This window comes from Solea solea, chromosome 6 (genome assembly GCF_958295425.1).
Source record: "Solea solea chromosome 6, fSolSol10.1, whole genome shotgun sequence".
Classification (NCBI taxonomy): Eukaryota; Metazoa; Chordata; class Actinopteri; order Pleuronectiformes; family Soleidae; genus Solea; species Solea solea.
This window is the reverse complement of record NC_081139.1, coordinates 8,714,543-8,736,262: the sequence shown is the minus strand read 5'-3', so window position 1 is coordinate 8,736,262 and position 21,720 is coordinate 8,714,543. Positions and strand designations below refer to the sequence as shown.

Sequence of the window (21,720 nt, the reverse complement as noted above, 5' to 3'; positions counted from 1 at the left end):
ACTAACTTTATGATTTAATTCCACTCAACTTTAACTCTTTTATGTGTTTTCTCTTCTCTTCTCTTCTGTGAATTCTTTTCTCTCTCCATCTCCCTGAGCTGTCAGGCAGCTGTGCACAGAGCAGCCTTAATCTCAGAAGCAGGATGTAATAATATGAGATGATAATCAGCCTTGGGTCTGATTGTGTTGCATTGGCTGGGGTTTTATTTTATATTCATGTGTGCCGGGCTGCCTATGGCCGTTTTGAAGATTGGGACTTGGTGCCCCAGCCTCCACCCCACAACAAATGATCACTACACTGGTTTCAAAAGACACCATGAAAAAAAGCCAATTTTTTGCAAATACAAATGCAGATGCTGAAACTGTGATGAAGGATTGTTTTCACTGTATATTTTGCAAAAATAGGTGAGCGGCGCAGCTCATTTGCATGAGATGCACCTGATATATAGCACCTTTGTATATCACCTTTCATACAAGGATTGCAGCTCAAAGTGCTTCACAATAAAAGGAAAATAAAATTTAAAAAGCAAATACAACAATAAAACACAACACAAGGTGGAGTGAAAAGGAGCTAGTTGAAGGCTAGGGTAAAAAGACAAGTTTTAAGTCTTCTTTTAAAAATATCTAGTGAGAACCATGGAGTTAAGATGTGTGTCTAAATGAAAAGTGAGATGCTTCAGGAAGCAGATGTTCCACACACGCACATGCACACGCACACACACACAGCGAGGACTTGGTCTGTTCTCCCGTGAAATTGTCAAATGAAGGTGAATTGATTTGCATACATTGGCAAAGGGATTTTTTTTTTTAGTATTTGGTGACAATGTGGTAAAACAATTTAACAATCAACATCAGGAAACGTATTTATAAAATCAAATGCCTTTTATTTATTTATTTATTTTTTATTTTAAGACAGAGTATGGCGCAAGAGATGAAATGCAGATGCAATGGCCTGGACATGTCCTTCAAATAAAACCACATAATGTAATTTATTCTGGACTTCCTGGAAGAGGAAAGCATGGTCACTCCAGAGTGAGCCACATGATTATGAGTGGGAGGAGCCCTACACATATTTTTAAATAATCATAACACTTTCTTAAGTGAACAGACAGTAAATAATAACCATAAAATAAAAAAGCTTAACATTTTTTGGGGGGGTTTAATTAAGGTAAGTAATCTGGTGCATAATGTGTTTTCCCATTCCTGTCTTGATCATCTCCACCGCCCTCTAGTGGTAACATGAAGTATAGGTTATGAACCAATAAGTGGGAGGAAGAATCAGCTGGTGATTGGCTGATGGACATGGAGACCGAGTGATTAAAGAACAATTCTGATTTGGAGATGGTGGATTTCAACAACAAGAAAAGGCTGGTGTCTTCATCCTGTGAAAGTTTCACCTTTAGGGGACGTAAGGAAATGTGACAGAAGCAGGTGAATCTCAAAAGTTTATTTTCAGTTAAGAGTTAAACAAAGTAATAAAGTTGATAATGCACTACAGTAATAAACACCATTGTGTGTATATTTTGGTTACAAGTCGAGCAGTTTGGCAGTCACAGTGTTGTTTAAGGCAAATTGGAGAAGAACTGAACACATCAGTTTGAGCTGATAAAGTAAAACAGAGGCTGCTGAATACACCAACTACTAAAGAAAAGGAAAAACAAAAAGCCAGTAAAAAAAATACCCCAAACCACAGCATATAATCACCCCTCACAGATTAACTGACTTTAGTGATGGCAGCAGCTACTTCTTTATTCTATTGGTCAGTTGTTTGGCAACTATCTCAAATATGTTTGCTAAACAAATCTGTCTATCCCCCAAACCTATCTCAGGTGAACCTGCAGAAGTTAGTGAAAGAACATCGCTCGCTGGTAAAATGTGTCACTCTCTGTCTCCACAGACACAAAAACAAAACCCTGCCATAGTGAGAACCAGGTAGAGCCGACCGGCTTAAATCAGCATTGTGTGTGAACCCATTTGACAGTGGATTGAATGTAACAGTCATTTGTCTGTATTTAAAGGTTACACACTACAGCTTTAAAATGAACTCATTCACCTCTTTTGATGTGTGCGACCCCTGATGTTTGCTTTTAATCAGTTGCTTAAGGGATGGGGAAGTTGTTGATGATGTTGCTGCCGTTTCTTTCAGCTGTAAAGTCAGTAAAGTCAGCTATTTTCTGTCCTCACTACATTCCTGTGCAGAGTTTTTGTGAGAAATGCAAATATAAATGCTTTAACGGAGCTAAGCAAAATCTAATGTAAACATTTGAGGTTATTATTAATGCAATTTATATATATATGTATATGTATATATATACATATGTATGAATGTAAAAAAAACAAAAACATTTGTGAATACTGTTCCAACACTGGTGACTTTTTGTCTGTCATTAAACTACGCATGATAAACATCAAATAAAATATTTATGAAGAAGTGATTCTACTGTAAAGGTATTGGATAACGGTAATAATGCCATTCAGTCTGACCAAGAGACAGCGTATGTACTGCAGTGTAAACATTACAAATGAAAAGATTAAAAGCCAAGTCACGGCAGCTTTTTAAAATGACAGCATTTTGGTGGCAAATTCAACTAATTTCAGTGGAATCACAGGGCGATCACTGAATTCACTTTATAGGTCAAATTATTATTTCTTTTTGGAAACAAATGCTCTGAAGATATTTAAAAGGTCGTATATGTAAGAAATGCATCATATTAAGTCATCGTGATGTGTCATCAGAGATTAAGCTAACATGGTAAATTGAAATACTGGCTTCATTGACAACAATGGTAGAGCCAGTATATTGACAAAATAAAGTCTTATTATGCATACCATACAGAGAGCAGAGAGCAGCTAGCTGTTAAGCATCAGAAATACTGAAGTCGTCACCCCTCTCAAAGACGTCTCAACCAGAGGAGGAGAGACATGAGGGTCAGCAACCGACATGCATTAAAATAGAGATAATAGAGATAATAATCATTTTCTCCAAGACAGGGAAGCAACATGGAAAACCTTACCAGACTCCTCGGTTAGGTATTGAGATTTTAGAGATTTCCTTGCTAAATGTTGGAGATTAACGCACGTTTTTCAGGATTTATAAATCTTTTTAACTGGCAGGTGTACATTTATGAGTTTATGGTATAAAGGTCACTGTTGTGCATATTTTACATATATGACCCTTAAAGACTCTTCTTATACACGATATATCATACATATATTTAATATCTAAGCAAATCTTTAATTTTGGCCGCAGTGATTAGAGATGTTTCATCCAAATGGTCAGTCTTTGTGGATCCTGGGAATTTAGTCAAGTGTATTTAAAAAAAAACAAAAAAAAAAACAATCTTGGCTTCTTTCTTGTTTTAGTTATCTCTCTCAGGAGAACAACTCCTGAGCCAAACATACGGTGATGCATGAGATGCACTATGCAGTTAGTTCCCAGCCTTACAATAGCTCATCAACATATCACCGAGCTCTGGCGATCAAACACATCCACGCACACAGATACAAGCAAATTCACGTTGACACTTCATGACTCTATGGCTTGAAATACAAAAGTTCTGTACCTGATGACATACTTTGATTTCCACAGGTAAACATTTAAGTGGTTTCTACATTCATTAAAACATGGAGGAAAGCACAACCCGACACCTACTTCTTAAAGACGGAATATTTTGGACAATTAGGTGTCCAGTCAGCACTGAGAAAATACCCGAGTTCCTGTGTAACAGAATTAATGGAGCACACAGGTTTACACACAGAGACAAGTATAAAACCATTGGCTCTTAATGTTGGAGATAAATCCATTTCTTTCACAATTATACGAGTGAGGAGCACTGATGACGTAAGTGGTGACGTGTTTTTGACAAGAGTGGGACTGACATCTGTAAAGGCAGCAGTGGTTTTGCTTTTGATGCCCAGATTGAGGTTAATTACACAATATTCACTTCAATATTATGAATTCATCATGTGTCACAGGAGGTAAATGGTGGACGTGTGTGTGTGTTTATGTGCAGACACTGTATGATGTGTACTACATTTAGACCTCAGCTCCAAACAGCATCTATGAATAGATGGTTATAATTTGGAAACATCTTGTTGCAGGTAACAGTTGTTTAACATTTGACCCGGAAAGAGTGGAAAAACAGAGAAAAAATGATGAGACATGACAGTCGAGTTTAGTGGCATGTGTGTGTGTGTGTGTGCGTCTACTGAACGACACAGCAGCAGGTTGCTGGGTAGTTGTCAGCGTTGACTTTGTGCTCGTTGCCGTAGACGAAGTAAACATGAGTGTCGCTTTTCCACTTGTAGTTCACCTTGGTAATGGGGATCAACTCAACCCTCTGCCTCTAAGAATCAGACAGTGAGAGACATACATTTAAAGGATAGGTTCATCTTTTTGGGGAGAATTTTTTTCACCCCATCTCATTCTCAGATTTAGATTCTCATCCATGTCTGATTTATCTCAAATTTATCGTACAGCAACACAAAATGCCAGAATCTTAAGCCCTGATCTCAGCCTTGGACATTCATTGTCTCTAATGTCTTCCTGCGAGGCCTGTGTTCTCTATCTGCGCCATCTGCCTGAACTGAAAGCATGAGGTTGTGGTCAAAACCAATCAAAGTCAGAGAAGGGGCAGGTCTTCACCTCTGATTGGCTCTAATCCGGATATTCCTGTACACTGCTCCCCGTTGTGCGTGCAGCTGTCGTGAAACGCAATAGACAGTAATTCAAGATGAAGAGTAATAGGCTTATGCCAGAACCTCGCCAGAGAAGGCACTAAAAAAAGTACCAGGTACCAGGTACTATCACTAATGGAAAAGAAAAAAAAAAGTGCCATGCCGTGCCGGGACCATGTAGTGGAAAAGCGGCATAAGAGAGGATGTATCTGAAGTAATTACCATGAAGCCGAGCAGAGGATGTTTTACTAATTTACTACACTTTACTAATACTGATGTACAATTCAAACTTTATTTCTAGAGCACCTTTAAGTGCTGTACAGAAGGGGGCACAGGTTACATAAAAAATACATAACTAGATGAGAATAAAAACAATAAAATGACAGTAATTATTTAAAAAACAATATAACATAAAATGTGCATGTGCTCATTTATGAGCACCAGAGAGAAGAAGTGGATTTTAAAGGAGGATGAAAAGGTCTCTAGGGTCTGGGAGGTTCTAATATAGAGGGGGAGACTGTTCCAGAGTCTGGCGACAGCTGCAGCTGAAGGACCGGTCACCTCTAGTCTGGTTTTAGGAACCTCCAGCAACAGTTGGTCAGAAGACCTTAAGGCTGTGGTTGGGGTGTGGCGAAGCAGGAGCTCAGAAAGATACAGAGGGGCCATACCATACAACACTATACTGTATACAGGCTGTTCCTAAATCCAGCGGCTCACTTACCTGCTGCAGGATCCTGGAGTTCTGGGCGAACTTGCTCTGGTGCTCTTTGATCAGTCGATCGGAGGCCTCACCAATGGCGGCACTGGGGAACCCGAGCAGTGGGTAGATCTGAGAGGAGACGGACACACAGATACATAAAGATAAAGATAAAGTTTGTCCCTCTGCTAGCACTAGTCTCAACTGTGCTCCTGTCTTTTAGCAACTTATTTTAAAATGAAACATCCTACAAGAGAATACACAAAGATTGTACAGATGGATCAACCGCTAATTCAATGCTTTATCACGTTTATTTACAGGAGGATAGAAGGAGAGTCTGGATTTTCTGAAGTGTTCAAAGTATTTAAGATTTGGTTAACCCTAAACCAAAGGACACAAATAATTTAAGGAAAGTTCCCACAGCTGTAGAATCACTAATGTGTGTGTGTGTGTACCAAGTAGTTGTTGTTCTTGAACAGCTCCTTCCCGCTCACTGAGCGAAGGTCATCGACATTTAAACCAGAGTCCTGCTGCACCAAATGGTCATCCACATGGTTAGTCCTAAACACATAGGTACACAAATATGTTAAGTCGTGAGCTGTAACTACACACAAATGTGTTCACACATTAACAGGTATCCACATACACAGACGTGACCAAAAGAACTGAACTACTCAATTTTCATCTTGACCAAAGTAATTCCCATTCACTTTTCTTGATCTACGTCAGACACAATTTTAGGTCTGAGGTTTAAATCTGAGGTTTATCACAGATTTCCTGTGCAAACTGCTCCATTTCCATCATGTTTGATCTGATCATTTTCTTATTCAAAGACATTAAACTGGATTAGGATCACGAAAGTCTTATGTTTTCTTCTAGTCCTGCTTGTTGTGGGTCATTTACCTGATGGAAGAGCCGTAGACAAAGCTTGTTTTACTGGACAGTTGTATGTTACTGCAGAATGCCTTGATAATCTTTGAAGCACCCTGTAGCAGATGCAACACAGCTTCAACATAACAAACAATTCTCTGTGTTTCACAAGAAGGGTGTTTCTCTCTGAGCTTCTGTTTTTCCTCTGTGAACACAGAGCTGATAAGACTTCCTGAAACCTCTGATTTTGTTTTATCAGTTTCCTTTGCTACTCCCCCTCCAGCTTTTAATTTCCACTCTTTTTATGGAGAGCAGAGCCTCATGTCATTAAGGAGGGAGGCTAAATCACCAGTCATACTTTATGTAAAAAAAAAACCCAAACATTTATATGTTTCCATTTAAATCCACATCATGCTATTTTACTTATATGGCACTACAGGGAACCAAAGTGTTATCCATGACATTTCTGCTTTTGTTTGCTACTTTCAGCCGAGTGGAACAGATCAGATGTTGTGTAAACACATTTTAGAGAACCTCTTCTCAGACTTCAGCATCCTCTTCAAGGCCATTATGAACCTATCGTCATCTTTAATTTCCCTATTTCACTGATCCAGAGTCATTAAGGGATAAACGAAAGAATATCTAGACAAGAAAGACACGCTGTCCGTCAACGCTGATGCTCATGAGTCCATGTTCAGAAAGAAATGAGACTTCTTCAAGGAACCACCGGGACCATTTTGAAAGTCCCCATAGACCTTCTTCAAAACACCACTAACATCTCCTTCAGGACCACATAAATGAGAAACACTTTTTTTTTCACACTCACAAAAATGCTTCTCTAAGCAAAGGCTGTAAAAATGTGGGCAGTGTATTTCTCTTTTTTGGAGGAGAATTGTTAGACAGTTAAATAATTATGTATTTTAAATGCTACGGCTCAGTGGTAAATACATCAGCATAAATATAGATATATAGATATTTAAGGTTGGGACGTTCTTCTGAAATAGGTATCAGACAAGGGAAAAAGGAGTATTGAGCCACCCCTTTGATACTACATCATCCTCAAAGACCTCTGGAACTGATTCTGTCAACATCTAAATGCACATCTGGAATGTTCAAGAACCCCCTGGTAGCTTCACAAGCCTCTCCAAACCCTGTTCAGAGTAATTCAAGTATCAGTACTCACCACTCCACTTTCAGCTGGATGAACGTCAGCAGTTGTCGTTTTCCGTTACAGGTTGTGCAAGGCTTTGTTGCACGACCGTCACACACTCTACAACTGAACACACACACACACACACACAAATTCAGTAGATGTATTCTCTATATATGTTAAAGATGAGAGCAGATATTTATTCCTTTATTTTATTCTCTTTTATGTAACGAAAATGACTTTATAAAACAGTGTTATAATTACTCTGCTGATATCTGACAATTCACACTCAGGTGCTGAAGAAAATCAATTGTCATGTGATCATGTTAACTGATCATTTGGGTTTGATGTTCTGAACAAAAGGACAGAGAGAGACTTAAACTGTAGAACATGATGTAAAGCCTGAGAACTAGTCAGGGCGCCAACTCAAGCTAGGATCTTTATATCCATTTTCCCATCTTTCCCACTGTCAGTGCTACTGCTGCTGGTGTTGCCGCCCATACTTTAAGCCCCACCTCCACCACAGCGCCCACATGCAGGCTCCAACTCGGTGTTAATGATGTTTGCTCATCACTCCCCAATATATCTATGTAAGCACTTTGGTGAGGAGAGATGACGTAGGAGCCGAGACACCAAAACCAAACTATTTGTATATTAACGCAATAAACATTTCAATCATGACTTGTCTGAATTACAAACTATTAACTATGTTATCAAACTGCCTTTTGATACTGTAAGTGATATAATTTATACTGTTTCAAAATGACCTTATTATTTATTATTGATGGTTAGGTCACTCAGTGAGGAAAGGTATGAGATTTCCCTTATGAACTTTGTTTTTTTTTTTTTACATCCAGGCTGTTAAAATCCATTTAAATAAGACACCTCTGAGAGGGGACCATCACATTTAGATGTAATGGTCACCAGACAAAATCCCCACTCCCTGCCCCTCCCTGCAGTACATACTTGTCCTTGCCAGTGCCATTGCAGGTGGTGCAGTTTTCACCATTCTTCGTGCCAGCGCCGTTACACACCCAGCACGGTTTCTACAATCAGACAAAACACTCAGAAACGACAGATCAACTGTGTCAATCAACAAACAACCAAAGTGACTCACATGTCCATTTCCACTGCACTCTTCGCACGGCATGGTCCCTGATGCATGGCAGGTGTGGCAGTCCTACACACAGAATTCAATTCACTTTATAAGTAAAACATTAAAATCAGACATACTAATAACAAAAACCACATCAGTTTTGGACCATTCCATTTTTTTTTTGGAATCAATCAATCAATCAACCCATTTGTTTATACATACACTTCCTCAGCACAGCATGGTAAGTTAGAGCATTACTGGTTAACATATGACTAGCACTAGCATCTTGTGCAAGCTTCTGAATGCATCCAACCCAAAGCTCTTTACATCTCTGCTGTACTATAGCTGCACCACAAGAGGGCAGCGTAAAGAGCAGTGCAGTTGGCTTTAAAATAAAATCATGTCATGTTGCTCTTTCCCCCTGCAGTTGGTAAAGGGCGTCGTCTGTTGTGTAACGTACAATTGTTGACCAGCCAACGATACTGGTGAACTCTGAAGCAGGACAATTAATGTGCAAACAACCGTGTGTTCAGACCAGGTAAAAAAGACACACATACACACATTAAAAAAAAACACTACAGGAGGTCCTTGAAGGATCCCAGTCACCTCAAGGACCATATGGAGACTCCTGAAAGACCTCTAGAACTTCTTGAAGGATATGCTACAAGTTCTGAAGGGACTAAACTAAACTTTCCCCAATAACTGCTCTGTGAATGATTTCCATGACAGTAGCTTTGTTTTACATCAGAGCTTAAATTTGACTGCAGGCAAACACTGCAACCAAATCAGTGTTTGATAGACAATACAAGACCTTCCAATCACCTTGATGGAGGAGGTGTAGGGCACCCGGATCTCCTGTTTTTTATCGATGAAGAGGTCGGGTGGCGTGGCCGGGACCTCCCAGGGCCGGGGGGCAGTCTGAGTGTAGAAGTCAGCCTGCTCACCTGCCAGTCACACAAGAGAGATGCGTTACCCACCTGTCAATCAAGACAACCACTCTGTAGAAGCAACGTGTGTGTGTGTGTTTACTTACCTTCATAAGGTTTGTGGGACCACTCAGTTGACCTGGACTCAGTGAACGTCTCCAGACGGTACTATTCAACACATCAAAGCCAACGTTATTATCTAAATAAATACAATTATGGAAAACCCAGTTTTTAACAGAATAGAAATGGAATTGGACATATGAAACACAGTCTTTGAATTAAATATGATCATGACATGATAACAAAGGCATGTTTGATCATTTCAAAGCAGACAGGCTTTGAGTTTTCTTAATATTTCTGGATAAGTCTCATCAGTTTGTCACCTCATGTATGTAAAATGAAAGCGCACACATTCATGCCGCAGCTTAGCACACGTGAAACATGAGCTGCTGGACAGCTGTTACTGATTAAAATAGAATCTTCCTGTCAGTCAGACTGATTTAGACATCAATGTTCTCATCACATCTGCGGTGACGGTTTGTTCTAGGGCTGAGTGATATATACAGTACCTTCCATGTGACAGGATAGGTAAGGTTTATCGCTTTCCAGCCAAAATACACCAGGATATGATTTTACTATTGTCAATATAGCCCAGCCCTAGTTTGTTCACATGCTTGTCATATGACAGTGTCCAAGGTCATGTGACAACCATGTGAGAGTCAACAGAGTTGCACATTCTAAAGCTGTATTCTGTCATTTGTTTCTAAAACACTTATTTGTTGAAACCTTCTTCAACAAATAAGTTTGGGCTTATTTTTCTGAACTTAAAATATGTTTATGTTATAATAACGAGAGTAAAGAACCAAAAAAGACACAGTTGGGCAGCAGTACGTAATTCAAATTATGTGTATCAATTCAAATATGAATGATAGCCAAGGAAACCCCATTTCCCTCCTGTCAACTTATTGATGGATATCCGGATGTGATGGAGATTTAAAAAAGAATAACATAAAAAGGAAACATTACCAACAATCCGTCATAAGAGAAAGCACTTTGCCAACTTCTGAGGAACCCTTCTGGTACCATGTGTCAGATTTGCCCACCATTATACATAAAAGTGATGTGCAAGTGTGAGTGCATTATAACAAACAAACAGAAATAGCCTGCCACGTCACAGCATCATAAACAGAGTAAATATAAGATTACCCTGTAGGTGTTGAACGGCTCCATTTTGGTGATGACCCCATCTTTGGCCGGAGCGTTATTGTAGCAGCAGTGAGAAGACGCAAAGCTCTTAAACGCCTCACGAGCCACATCCTCCTCCAGAGATGGGATGCTACAGAGCACAAGCACGCGCGCGCACACACACACACACACACAAAATGTGACACGAGTGTCCAACTGACGATGTCTGGTTGGTTGTAACAGGCAAGTGAACCTACGTCCAGGTCTCAGGTGCAAGCCCAGGTTGAGGAGGGGCTAGAGGCTCCATGGGCATAGGAGGGGGCAGATAACCACCTGTAGCAATGACACATCTCAGTATCTGCAACTATGTGATGACTCTGAAGACTTGCTGGTGGTTTGGTGGCCACTTACCTCCTCCAGCCACAGTGCCCTCGTAGCCGGGCACAGAGTTGAACATGTTAGCTGGCGGTGCGGTGGCAGGGGGATACATAGCTGACACATACAAGAGAGGAGGAAACAGCATTTTACGCCTGATCATCAAGACTTACAGCAACAGAGAATAGAAGAACATGAATCTCAAACATCTTTATTTCCTGGTTTATAAGAGCCCCGAGTTACAGTTAAATCAGTTTAGATTTGTTATGCCTCTTGTGGAGGGGATGACGGTTTTGTGTAAGTTACCTCCCATAAATATGTTAAAGTAATTAAGGAGGAGTCAGATTGTTTCTAAAATAATAATCTTTAAAAAAAAAAGTTGTAAAAGCCAGTATGTGTAGTCCTTGTATTTTGGAATAAACATGACCAATCCTTTAATTTCAGCATGGAATGATTGACCCGTCTACCTGTGCACACCCGACACATACTCTCCCATCAAACTGGAGAGGCAACACAGGCACAACTTAGTGAGCAGGTGACAAAGCCAGACAATATTCACAGTTCCACCGCAAACAACAAGTTCTGGCGAAGCTATGACAAGATGACCGATGAGAGGGGGTGGTATATGTCTGCTGCTTTTTGCTAAGTGGAGCCTTACGGAGCCCAGCTTTAATTCATTCTCAACTTATATAACACAGGAAGGTGTCAGTAAAAGGGAAATTAGGTTCTCAGGAATATGGATATGTAATGTGTGTCATCGACCATTGGGGTCTACAATGCCACAACACCCAAAAGAGAACAGGATGTCACATGTTTACTTTACACTGCCACAGTGGCAGGAAAAGCTTTTGCAAAAATGTTAAATTAATTGTTAAATTTGTTAAAGCCAAAATACCATTTTAGATTAATTATTGTCTTGATCTATACACATCTTACTCTACAGACTAAGAACGTCTTTTGTTTCTCACAGATCTGCACAAATATCACACTGTAATAGTTTGAAAATGAAAATAATGATTTAAATTAGCATTCCCTCCCATTTTGCAATTGCGATTCCTGTCAAAAATAATCACAATTAGATATTTATTAAAAATCTCTCAGCCCTACTATCCACCATCTTAACTTTTTATGAATACAGCTGATGAAGAGACGAGCAACGTGACATGGTATACTGTATATGCTGCCTGATATATGGAGTTAAACAGCACAGCTTCCTGCAGAAATGGCATAATTCTCAGCTAATGGAGCTCTATAACAAAACCACTCACCACTCACAGGTGCGACTGCCTTCACCACAAATACTGCACAACACATGTCATTGCACATGTCGTGCAGTTAACATGTATAAAGTAAGTGGGGTCAGACGTTTGAACAGCCGTGTACATCTCATCCTCTGTTGGACCGCTTTGCAAAAGACCATTTCACCACTTGATTTCATCACCTTAGAAAACTAGTGACATTTGGAAGCGAGGCAACATCAAACTTCTCTATAAAATCATTTCAACAGGACTCAGTCTGGGCTGTTGGAAATTCCCCAGCATTGTGACACTCCTCCCACAGGCCCCACAGCTACTGCAACTGTTCCAGTAAGTCAGGTTTTCATGGTGGGCCTGCTAATGTGAAACCAGAGACACCTAAACTAAGACAGAGGAACGATCTTAACTTACAGGGAACATAAAGGCAGAGAGACTTTGCTTTGTGTTCATTGTCAGGTCACAAAAACACATTTTTATCCGACTGCTTTCATTCAAAACAATGCATTTTACACACTGCTTTGTTACTTACATTTAGGTCAAACTTCACACTGCTAGCTGAATCGTGAATGTTCATGAGTTTTTTTTGAATATACAGTGGGGCAAAAAAGTATTGGGACACCCACCGATAGTTACATTACATGTTTGTGCAAGTAGTCCCACTCAAAAAGATGAAAGAGGTCTGTAATTTTCATCATAGGTACACTTCAACTGTGAGACAGAATGTGGGGGAAAAATCCAGGAAATCACATTGGATGACTTTTAAACAATTTATTTGTATATTCTTGCGAGAAATAAATATTTGGACACCTACAAACAAGCAGGAATTCTGGGTCTCCCACACTTGTAAGTTCTTCTTTAAGAAGGTCTTCTATCCTCCACTCATTGCCTGTAATAGTGGCTCCTATTCGAACTGGTTATCTGTATAAAAGACACCTGTGCACACCTTCAAACAGTCAGACTCCAACCTCCACAATGGCCAAGACCAGAGAGCTCTCTAAAGACACCACAGACAAAATTGTAGACCTGCACAAGGCTGGGATAAGCTATAGAACAATAGGCAAGTAGCTTGGCGAGAAAAAAAATCAACTGTTTTCGCAATTATTAGGAAATGGAAGACATACAAGGTCACTAACAATCTTCCTCGGTCTGGGTCTCCATGCAAGATCTCACCTCGTGGGGTTCAAATGATCTTGAGAACGGTGAAGAATCAGCCTACACGGGGGGAACTGGTCAATGACCTGAAGAGAGCTGGGACCACAGTCACAAAGGTTACGGGAACAACACACTACGTCGTCATGGATTGAAATCCTGCAGTGCCAGACATGTTCCCCTGCTTAAACCAAAACATGTCCAGGCCCATCTAAAGTATGCCAGAGGCCATCTGGATGATCCAGAGGAGGATTGGGAGCATTTCATGTGGTCAGACGAGACCAAAATACAACTACTGTATTTGGTAAAGAACTCCCAAGAACACCATACCCATTGTGAAGCATGGGGGTGGAAACATCATGCTTTGGCGCTGCTTTTCTGCAAAGGGGACAGGACGACTTGAGGCCATGTATCGTGAGATTTTAAGCAAAAACCTCCTTCCATCAGTAAGAGCATTGAAGATGAAACGTGGCTGGGTCTTACAGCATGACAATGATCCCAAACACACTGCCCGGGCAACAAAGGTGTGGCTCTGTAAGAAGCATTTCAAGGTCCTGGAGTGGCCAAGTCAGTCTCCAGACCTCAACCCAATAGAAAATCTGTGGAGGGAGTTGAAAGTCTGTGTTGCCCAGCGACAGCCCCAAAGTATCACAGATCTGGAGATGATCTGCATGGAAGAATAGGACCAAATTCCAGCTACAGTGTGTGCAAACCTGGTCAAGAACTACAGGAAATGTTTGACCAGTGTAATTGCCAACAGTTACAAAGTATTGAGTTGAAGTTTTGTTCGTGTCCATTTATTTATTTTCCTATCAAGTATACAAATAAATTGTTTAAAAATCATCCAATGTGATTTCCTGGATTTTTATTCCACATGCTGTCTCTCACAGTTGAAGTGTACCTATGATGAAAATTACAGATCTACAAGACCTTCATCCATAAACCCTGTCAATAGCAGACTGCAGTCACAGACATGTTGCTAATGTTTCACCTTCTATCCCGCCCGTGTGTGTGTGTGCGTGTGCTGAATAAAATCCGGATGTTTGTATGCAGCCCAGTCTCTGTAAATGGGAAACATGTTGTTTGGCTCAGAGCCACACACCAGTACTCTACTTAATCAGTAACAGTGGCCATTTGTGCTTGCATTATTTGGACTGCTGCAGAATTGCAGAAAATGCTATGGAAGAAAAAGTATGTTTAATATTATTTAGAGCTTTCTGATTCAGCTATAAGAAAAAACATGGTGGCTTAGGCGTGGCAGGAAAGGAACATTTCACATTTGGGCTGGAGTGACTGATCGATTACTATTTTGATGATAAATTAATCATGATGGTTTTTTTTAATAAATCAAACAATTGGCCAAGTTAAATTAATATTTTCAGGTGTTTTGTGCTTCATATAACAAAGAAATGAACTATAACTGAATCATTTACGTTTGTGGACAAAACACAACATTAGAGAACATTATCAATCAACATTTTTCAACACATAGCAGACAAGTCATTGATTCATTGAGAAAATATTAGACAGAATAAAAGATTATGAAAGTAACCGTAGTTGCAGCCCTAGTTCAAATATGATTTCTTGAAAAAAAAGTGAAGGACTCCACCTTTAAGTCCAAAGCCCACACATCCTGTCTCAGTAAATCACTTTTACTACAGCGTTGAAGACACTGGACTTTTTTAAGGCTTGCTGCTAATGGTGAGTGTGTCACTCTGTTACCTCTGTTAAGGAGGCTATGATTCTATCTGTGTGCAACAAAAATTTAAAAAGTCAAGTTGATGTAAGGGGGATTAAAGTTACGGAATAAATGATTTGATGTTGTAGTGATATATATAAAAAAAGATTTGTTTACTGCCAATTAGGGGTGGGAATCACAGAGTACCCCATAATACGATACGATACATGGTTCACGATACAAATAATACCCCAATACAATGATTCTGTGATAATCAATATATTGCAAGACAGTCATACAGCAATACATCACGATATCTGTCTAACTGAAGAAAACAAAACGTCAAAGAGTTCTCTATTTATTTACAACATAGAGAACAAAGTGCATAAAGTCTATGTATGGAACGTGGATGGAGCATCTCTTAAAGGAGCTTTCTCAGCCATTCTCCCACTGGATTAAGGTTAGGGTAACCAGGTAACTTCTGCCCAAGTTTCCCCTCATTCATTTGAGCCGCGCCACCGTGAGGAGACATGAAGTAGCGACGCCCGGCGAGTGAAACTGGCAGAGACTGTTTACTTTAGAGCGCCTTAATTTGTTACTTAATATATCAACATTTTCCCTGGCGTATCGATTATCGCACTGCATGAGGAAGGAAGACGATATATCACCAAATCGATATTTTGACCCTCCCCTATTCTCTGCTTAACCCGTTAAAACTACTGAAAATTCAGCTTTGAGATCCTTGGTAGGATCAATCTCATAATAGACTCAATAGACTTGATTAGAGGCTTACTCACAATGGCGCAGAGGTTTGAATGTAGCAGACTTTTACAGCATTAAGATCTGTTGACTCCCAATGAGCAAATGCTGCTTAGCATCACTTCACAGACTGTTAAAACTCACTTTGTAGAATGTGTCACGGTGATACACTTTTTGTCAAAGCCATGTTAACGTCCTGCACATACTGTCACACTGCTCTGTCTCTGGATCCCTGAGGCTACAAATGGAGCCTCAGTGGGAGGTTCATGATGCACACAGAAGGTATGGAGATAAAAGATATCGATGTTTACCAAGCACTCAAGGTCTTATGTGTGAGCCTCCACCCATATGGATTGTGGGAAACATAGTATGTAGTGTTCTTGGATTATGGCCCTCAGGCCTAACTGAGAATCAGAGAATCTCAGCATCTGCTGCAAAGACTTTTGGGGACAGCGAGGGGAGTAGTCTCTTCCCATCTCTTTCATCCTTTAATGCAACAATCTGTCCTCTTAAAGCAGGCAGAATGCCTAAGAAATACTCTGATATAGGAGTGAAGATGTGAAGAAGACGTGGAGAAGGTACAAAGAAGGAGAACAGACAGAGGAGGAGGCTGGGAAGGTAAATAATAAGGAAAGGAGGGGGCGATCAGTCAAGGAGCAGGAGAAGGGAAGGAGGAAATATAGTGCGAGGAGGAAAAACAGGTTTCCTGGTGAATTAACACTGTAACTGTAAGACCCCGTCCACCACATCAAACCAGATCAGAAAAAGCTGCTGCAGTTAATGGAGTTAAAAGTAGACCAAAGGTTGACACTGAGAAGTTAAAACTCATGTAAAATACCTTGATATTAACATAAAAGCGCGCAGATACTGGACTAGTGATTTTGTGAGAGGCTCCTGTAGACGCAGAATGTCGTGCAGAGCCACTTATCCGCCTGTGCCCTGCAGCAGCAGCAGCAGCAGCAACAACAGTGTAGTGTCGTTTTTTTTTGTTGTTGTTGTGGTCACTTTGTTGACCTGTATAATGTTTTTGTCCCGTGTTCAATGTCGTCTCTTACCTGCGCTGTTCATCCTGCTGCTGTATGTGGATCAGGCGGACCAGACCAAGCTCAGTGTGTAGACCAGACTCCCGTCTCCACGTTAACGCTACGCTGTTGCAATTACGAGTGTCTGCACAGCTGCAGTGGAGGCCACGACTTCCTGGCAAACCTTCAAAGTAAAAGTCGGAAAAGTGGAACAGAATCAATAATAGTAAAATAATCAAAAAGTAAGAAAAATACCACCTTGACTATTGGTAAGATATTATTACAGCATATTGTTACAGCAGCAAAGACAGTAATACATAATAAACACGCATTTTCACATCTATGAGTGTACAATGTAGAAAAATATTTACTAATGTAAAAATATGTACTAATGTAAAATTTATCCATCTTCTACTGCTGTGCCAATCTCAGCTGACATAGGACGATAGGTGCGGGACATCCTGGACGGTTTGCCAGTCCATCACAGGGACACATATAGAGACAAACAACCATTCACTCTCACAATCACACCTATGGTGAATTTAGAGTGTCTTTTACCTAATTTACCTAATCCCCATATTGCATGTTTTTGGACTGTGGGAGGAAGCCGGAGAACCCAGAGAAAACCCACGCACACACGGGGAGAACATGCAAACGCCATGCAGACCCAGGTCTTCTTGCTGCAAAGGCAAGAGTGTTTACCACTACACCAACCACCAAAATTCACTATAAAATATAATTTGCAGTATAGACAGTGAGAAACTAGAATATATACAGCATGAGCTTGATATTTACAGTGTACATGAAATACTGTAATTTGTAAATGACACTGGTGATATCGCACATTATTGCACAAAGTGGCACTGAGAGCAGTGTTTGTTGTACAGTCTTACAGCAGCAGGAAGGAATGGCTTGTGAATCAGCTCCTTCAGACACATTAAGATGCTTCAGTCACTGAAGGAGCGGCCCAGTGCTGCGATGGTGGGAGATGTTTTCCATCATAGATGATAGTTTGGCTATCATGTGCCTCCTCTCTCCCACCACCTCCTAACAGGATGAAGTGAGCATCCCAGGAATGGGATCAGTCTGTCCAGCCTCTTCCTGTCTGCAGTTGAGATGCCACTGCCCCAGCAGACTTCTCCAAAAAAGAAGTTAGCTGATCACCACAGAGTCATACAACGTCTTGAAGCGCACTCCCTGCAATCCAAAATAGGCCTGAACAATGAATTAAAATGACCATTCCCTCTAATATTACAAATCGTACCGCAATCACAATTTCAGTCAAAAATAATCGCAATTAGATGTTTATTGAAGATCGTTCGGCCCTACTCCAAAAGTCTTCTCTGACCCATCCTGTAGAGGGCAGCAGTGTGGTCAGTCCAGTCCAGTTTATTGAATACCCAGGTAATTATAAGAGGTCACCATGTCAGTGTTGTTCACAGGTGTTGGTGATGTTTTTTTTTTATACTTAATATTAAAAAATATGACATCTCACATTTTCACTTTGCTGTTATTTTATTGTTTTATTAGTTGAATAATGAACCCATTCACAAACAGTGCTCTCGGTGTAGCCTACAGTTCAACCATTCATAATTATACTTAGATTTAACAGTTGAAGTAGTGTCAGGCTTTTATTTTGAAGGATAATGTGTTTTTGTGTAGTAGCTTGATGCTTTTATACTGCAAGAATGTCGGCCACGCGCCATCTGGGTTCGATTAATGAGGGAGAAAGAAGAAAGACAAATCTGAGAAAATTGTCTTCATGACCTTTTGTTTTTCTTTAAATCCTACACCAACAGTGAAATAAATGCATTTTTATGTCATCTGGTTAGAACTCGTTATGACACCAAAGGTATATGAAGAAAAGGATTATAAAATGTTGCAACGATTAGTCTAAACAATCATTTCCATTATGTAAGACTGCGGTAATTGTCTTAAAAATGACCCACAATCCTGCTGCTGCAGTTCAAACAAAAACAACAAAACCACTCATATTACACCAGTCCTCAGATTTCTGCTCTGCCTCCCATTGCCTTATAGAACTGACATGTGGTTTTTGTGATTTGGATCTGAGGAGACATTCAGAACTGTGCTTGGAGCTGTTCACATGTGATGGGGCAGTGATTTGATCACTAAGGACGGGTCTTAACAAGGCCTGAGATGATGTTAGTTGTCTCTACAGTATATCACTCCATGGTTTTGGGGCCTACAGTACTGTATGTGCATCTCTAACCTGCTTCCCACACCGTGACTTGTATTGTATTGTATTGTTTTGTTATTTCAGGCTTTGATACTGATTGCTATCTACTTCATGTGAAGCAATACCAGTTACTTGTTCTTCCTGCCTACAGTCATGTCATTTTCTCTCTGAGGTATGTGATCATCAACAATTTGTAATGAGTAGTTATTCAAATGTCAGGCTATTGCTTAAACATCAGAGGAACGTGCCTGAGTCTGTCGAACATGTCTAGGCAGTTTGTGACTGTTGAAAGTAAATATTTCTCAGGTCAACAGGAAGCGGCCTCGCTGAGGATCCCGACAGCTGATGCAGGTATCATGAAGAATTCCCTGTGTAGCTGTGGATTTGAGTAACGTCCCATCTGTCTACGGTCAGGCAAAGTGGTGTGATTGTTTTAAGTTATTTCATAGAATCGATGGTGCATTAATCAATCTCTTCTTTCTCCTGTCTTCTCCTGTCTCATGTGTAGTTCTGGAAAGGCACAGCTGTCTTTGTTGCTCCTTATAGCTGATATCAGTGACAAAAATTGAAGAAAATTTTTGTCAATTTTTGTGAAGAAAATTGTGTGATTTTAATTTTAATTCATCTTGCTTGTAAAGTGTCCTTGAGTGACCTGAAAGGCGCTTTTAAATTAAATGTATTATTATTATTTATTATTAAAAAATAATCGGTTATATTTGAAGATTGGACAAAAGACAGTTGAGTGTGTCTGAGTCTGAGATCAGACATGGACTAGGGCTGCGCAGGGCTACGGTAACTAACTGGCCCTAAAATCATCATGGCTTGGATATTTAGTCTGTGTGTACGCGCTGGAGAATCCTTCATCAAGAGCAGACAGTAGCCACAGCACAGGGAGTGAAAAAGAAATTACATTTCAAATTTGACAGTTTCCTTAAATCTGCTAATATAAAACACATGCACATATGTACATGACTGAATGACCAGGTTTAACCTTGTGGCTCAATAATACAAGGTGCATCGACTGAGACGTGCAGTATCCTTTTGTAAAACTTTTGTTTTTTTTGACAAACTGTTTTCTGTTTTCTGGTCATAAAAAGCCTAGATGAATAAATTAAGACAAAAATATGTGTATTTGAAAGCATTATTTAAGTACTTGTGTTTAATAAATGCTGTGCACTTCTGAAAATCTACCTGTTGTTGAGTGTGGAACTACTGTATGTAAGAGCATACAACCAACAGGGGGAGCCAAAGCTCTCTCTCTCCCCCACACACGTACACACACACACCCACACACTCTTACACACGTACACACACGTACACACGCACACCAAACTCACCGTCAGTTTACATTCCTGTAGTTGTTGGCAATGTCGGCGTGTGTTGTAGTGTGTGAATAAAGAGGGAGAGTTACAGTTTGAAAACTGAACCAGAGACGGTACAGTTTAAACAAACATGAGGAGGGGCGGTGGTGATAGCGTGCTCTCTCCTCTCTCTGTGTATAAATCAAACGCACTCCAGTGTTTGAAATACCTTTCAGAGTAATGTTCGTGTCAGTGAAGGTGAGCTCACACGCAGACGCACGAGTGACCGTGAGAGAGAGAAAGGTCACTATAAATTACTGTGTCAGTGGTGGAAAATAATAATGAATTACATTTACTCGCGTTACTGTAATCGAGTAGGTACTGTACTTTGCTACATTTTAAATCACATCCGTAACTGAGTAAACAAATGTTGGCCTGATATAATAATAAAAATAACAACAATAATAATAATAAAAATAAAAATAATAAAAACACCAGAAACTTTGGCAGTGAATGATGAGGACAGGTGTATTTGTGACTGATACATTATGTGTTTACACATTTTATTTTGTCAGCACTTTAATTTGTAAAGGTTTGCCTTTAATTAAAAACAATTCATGTGAGATTTGTGTCCCCTTGTTCTTGCATTTGTGCGACACAAAAAATAACCCCAAAACTTTTGGGGTATATATATAAGTACTGTATATTTTTATTTTAACCTGAATACTTGTTAGACCACTTAAGTAGTAAAATCTTATCAAAATAGTGGTACTTTTACTCGAGTAGAATATGTTTTGTCTGAAAAACCTTTGCAATATAATTTGCAGCCTTGCACAGACAAACTCAGATGTTTGTGTCTGCGTGTCTCCAGGGTTTCAGCAGTGGGACACGGCACAATGAAACCTCTGGCGCTAATAAGTCACACTATGTTTCATGTACAGTAATTAAAAAACAGAATTGCAGGAGGAAGATGTAACTATGTCATTATCTGCTGCACATAATCTGATGAAAAGCTTATGTGTTCACAGCTGAAGTCACAGCTCTGAGCCTCTGGTCCTCCTCTGCTGAGAGGATGTTTACACATCACTCTGTATGTGTGTGTGTGTGTGTGTGTGTGTCATCCGGGTTGAGCAGTCATGCATTCTTTCCATTACCCTCATCAAATCAATGTTCAACACTCCTCGATCTACTGACCCTGTGCAACCACAATGAGTGTGGCTCAAAAGGCTTGATCAATAAATAAATATTTGGGCCGATAAACTTATGCTGAATTAAACCTCTGTATTTCTACTTCACACTGGCTTGATGTAGTTTCTGTTCAATTCCTGTAAAGATGAAGCAAAAACACTGGTTAAAAATAAAATTAGATACAGACCAGT

General features: G+C 40.0%; 1 protein-coding gene across 1 annotated transcript; it reads right to left on the bottom strand.

The window, feature by feature from the left end:
• Positions 1 to 1,432: 1,432 nt before the first annotated feature.
• On the bottom strand, positions 1,433 to 16,998 carry LOC131460965 (protein SSUH2 homolog). The gene is made up of 12 exons (XM_058631906.1): positions 16,874 to 16,998; positions 11,013 to 11,093; positions 10,859 to 10,934; positions 10,623 to 10,752; positions 9,524 to 9,584; positions 9,313 to 9,434; positions 8,512 to 8,574; positions 8,361 to 8,440; positions 7,428 to 7,520; positions 5,830 to 5,935; positions 5,399 to 5,506; positions 1,433 to 4,346 (listed from the first exon to the last, which is right to left on the bottom strand). Exons 1-12 carry the CDS (start codon positions 16,884 to 16,886, stop codon positions 4,206 to 4,208), a joined length of 1,074 nt encoding a protein of 357 aa, XP_058487889.1. The 5' UTR covers positions 16,887 to 16,998; the 3' UTR covers positions 1,433 to 4,205.
• Positions 16,999 to 21,720: the final 4,722 nt, after the last annotated feature.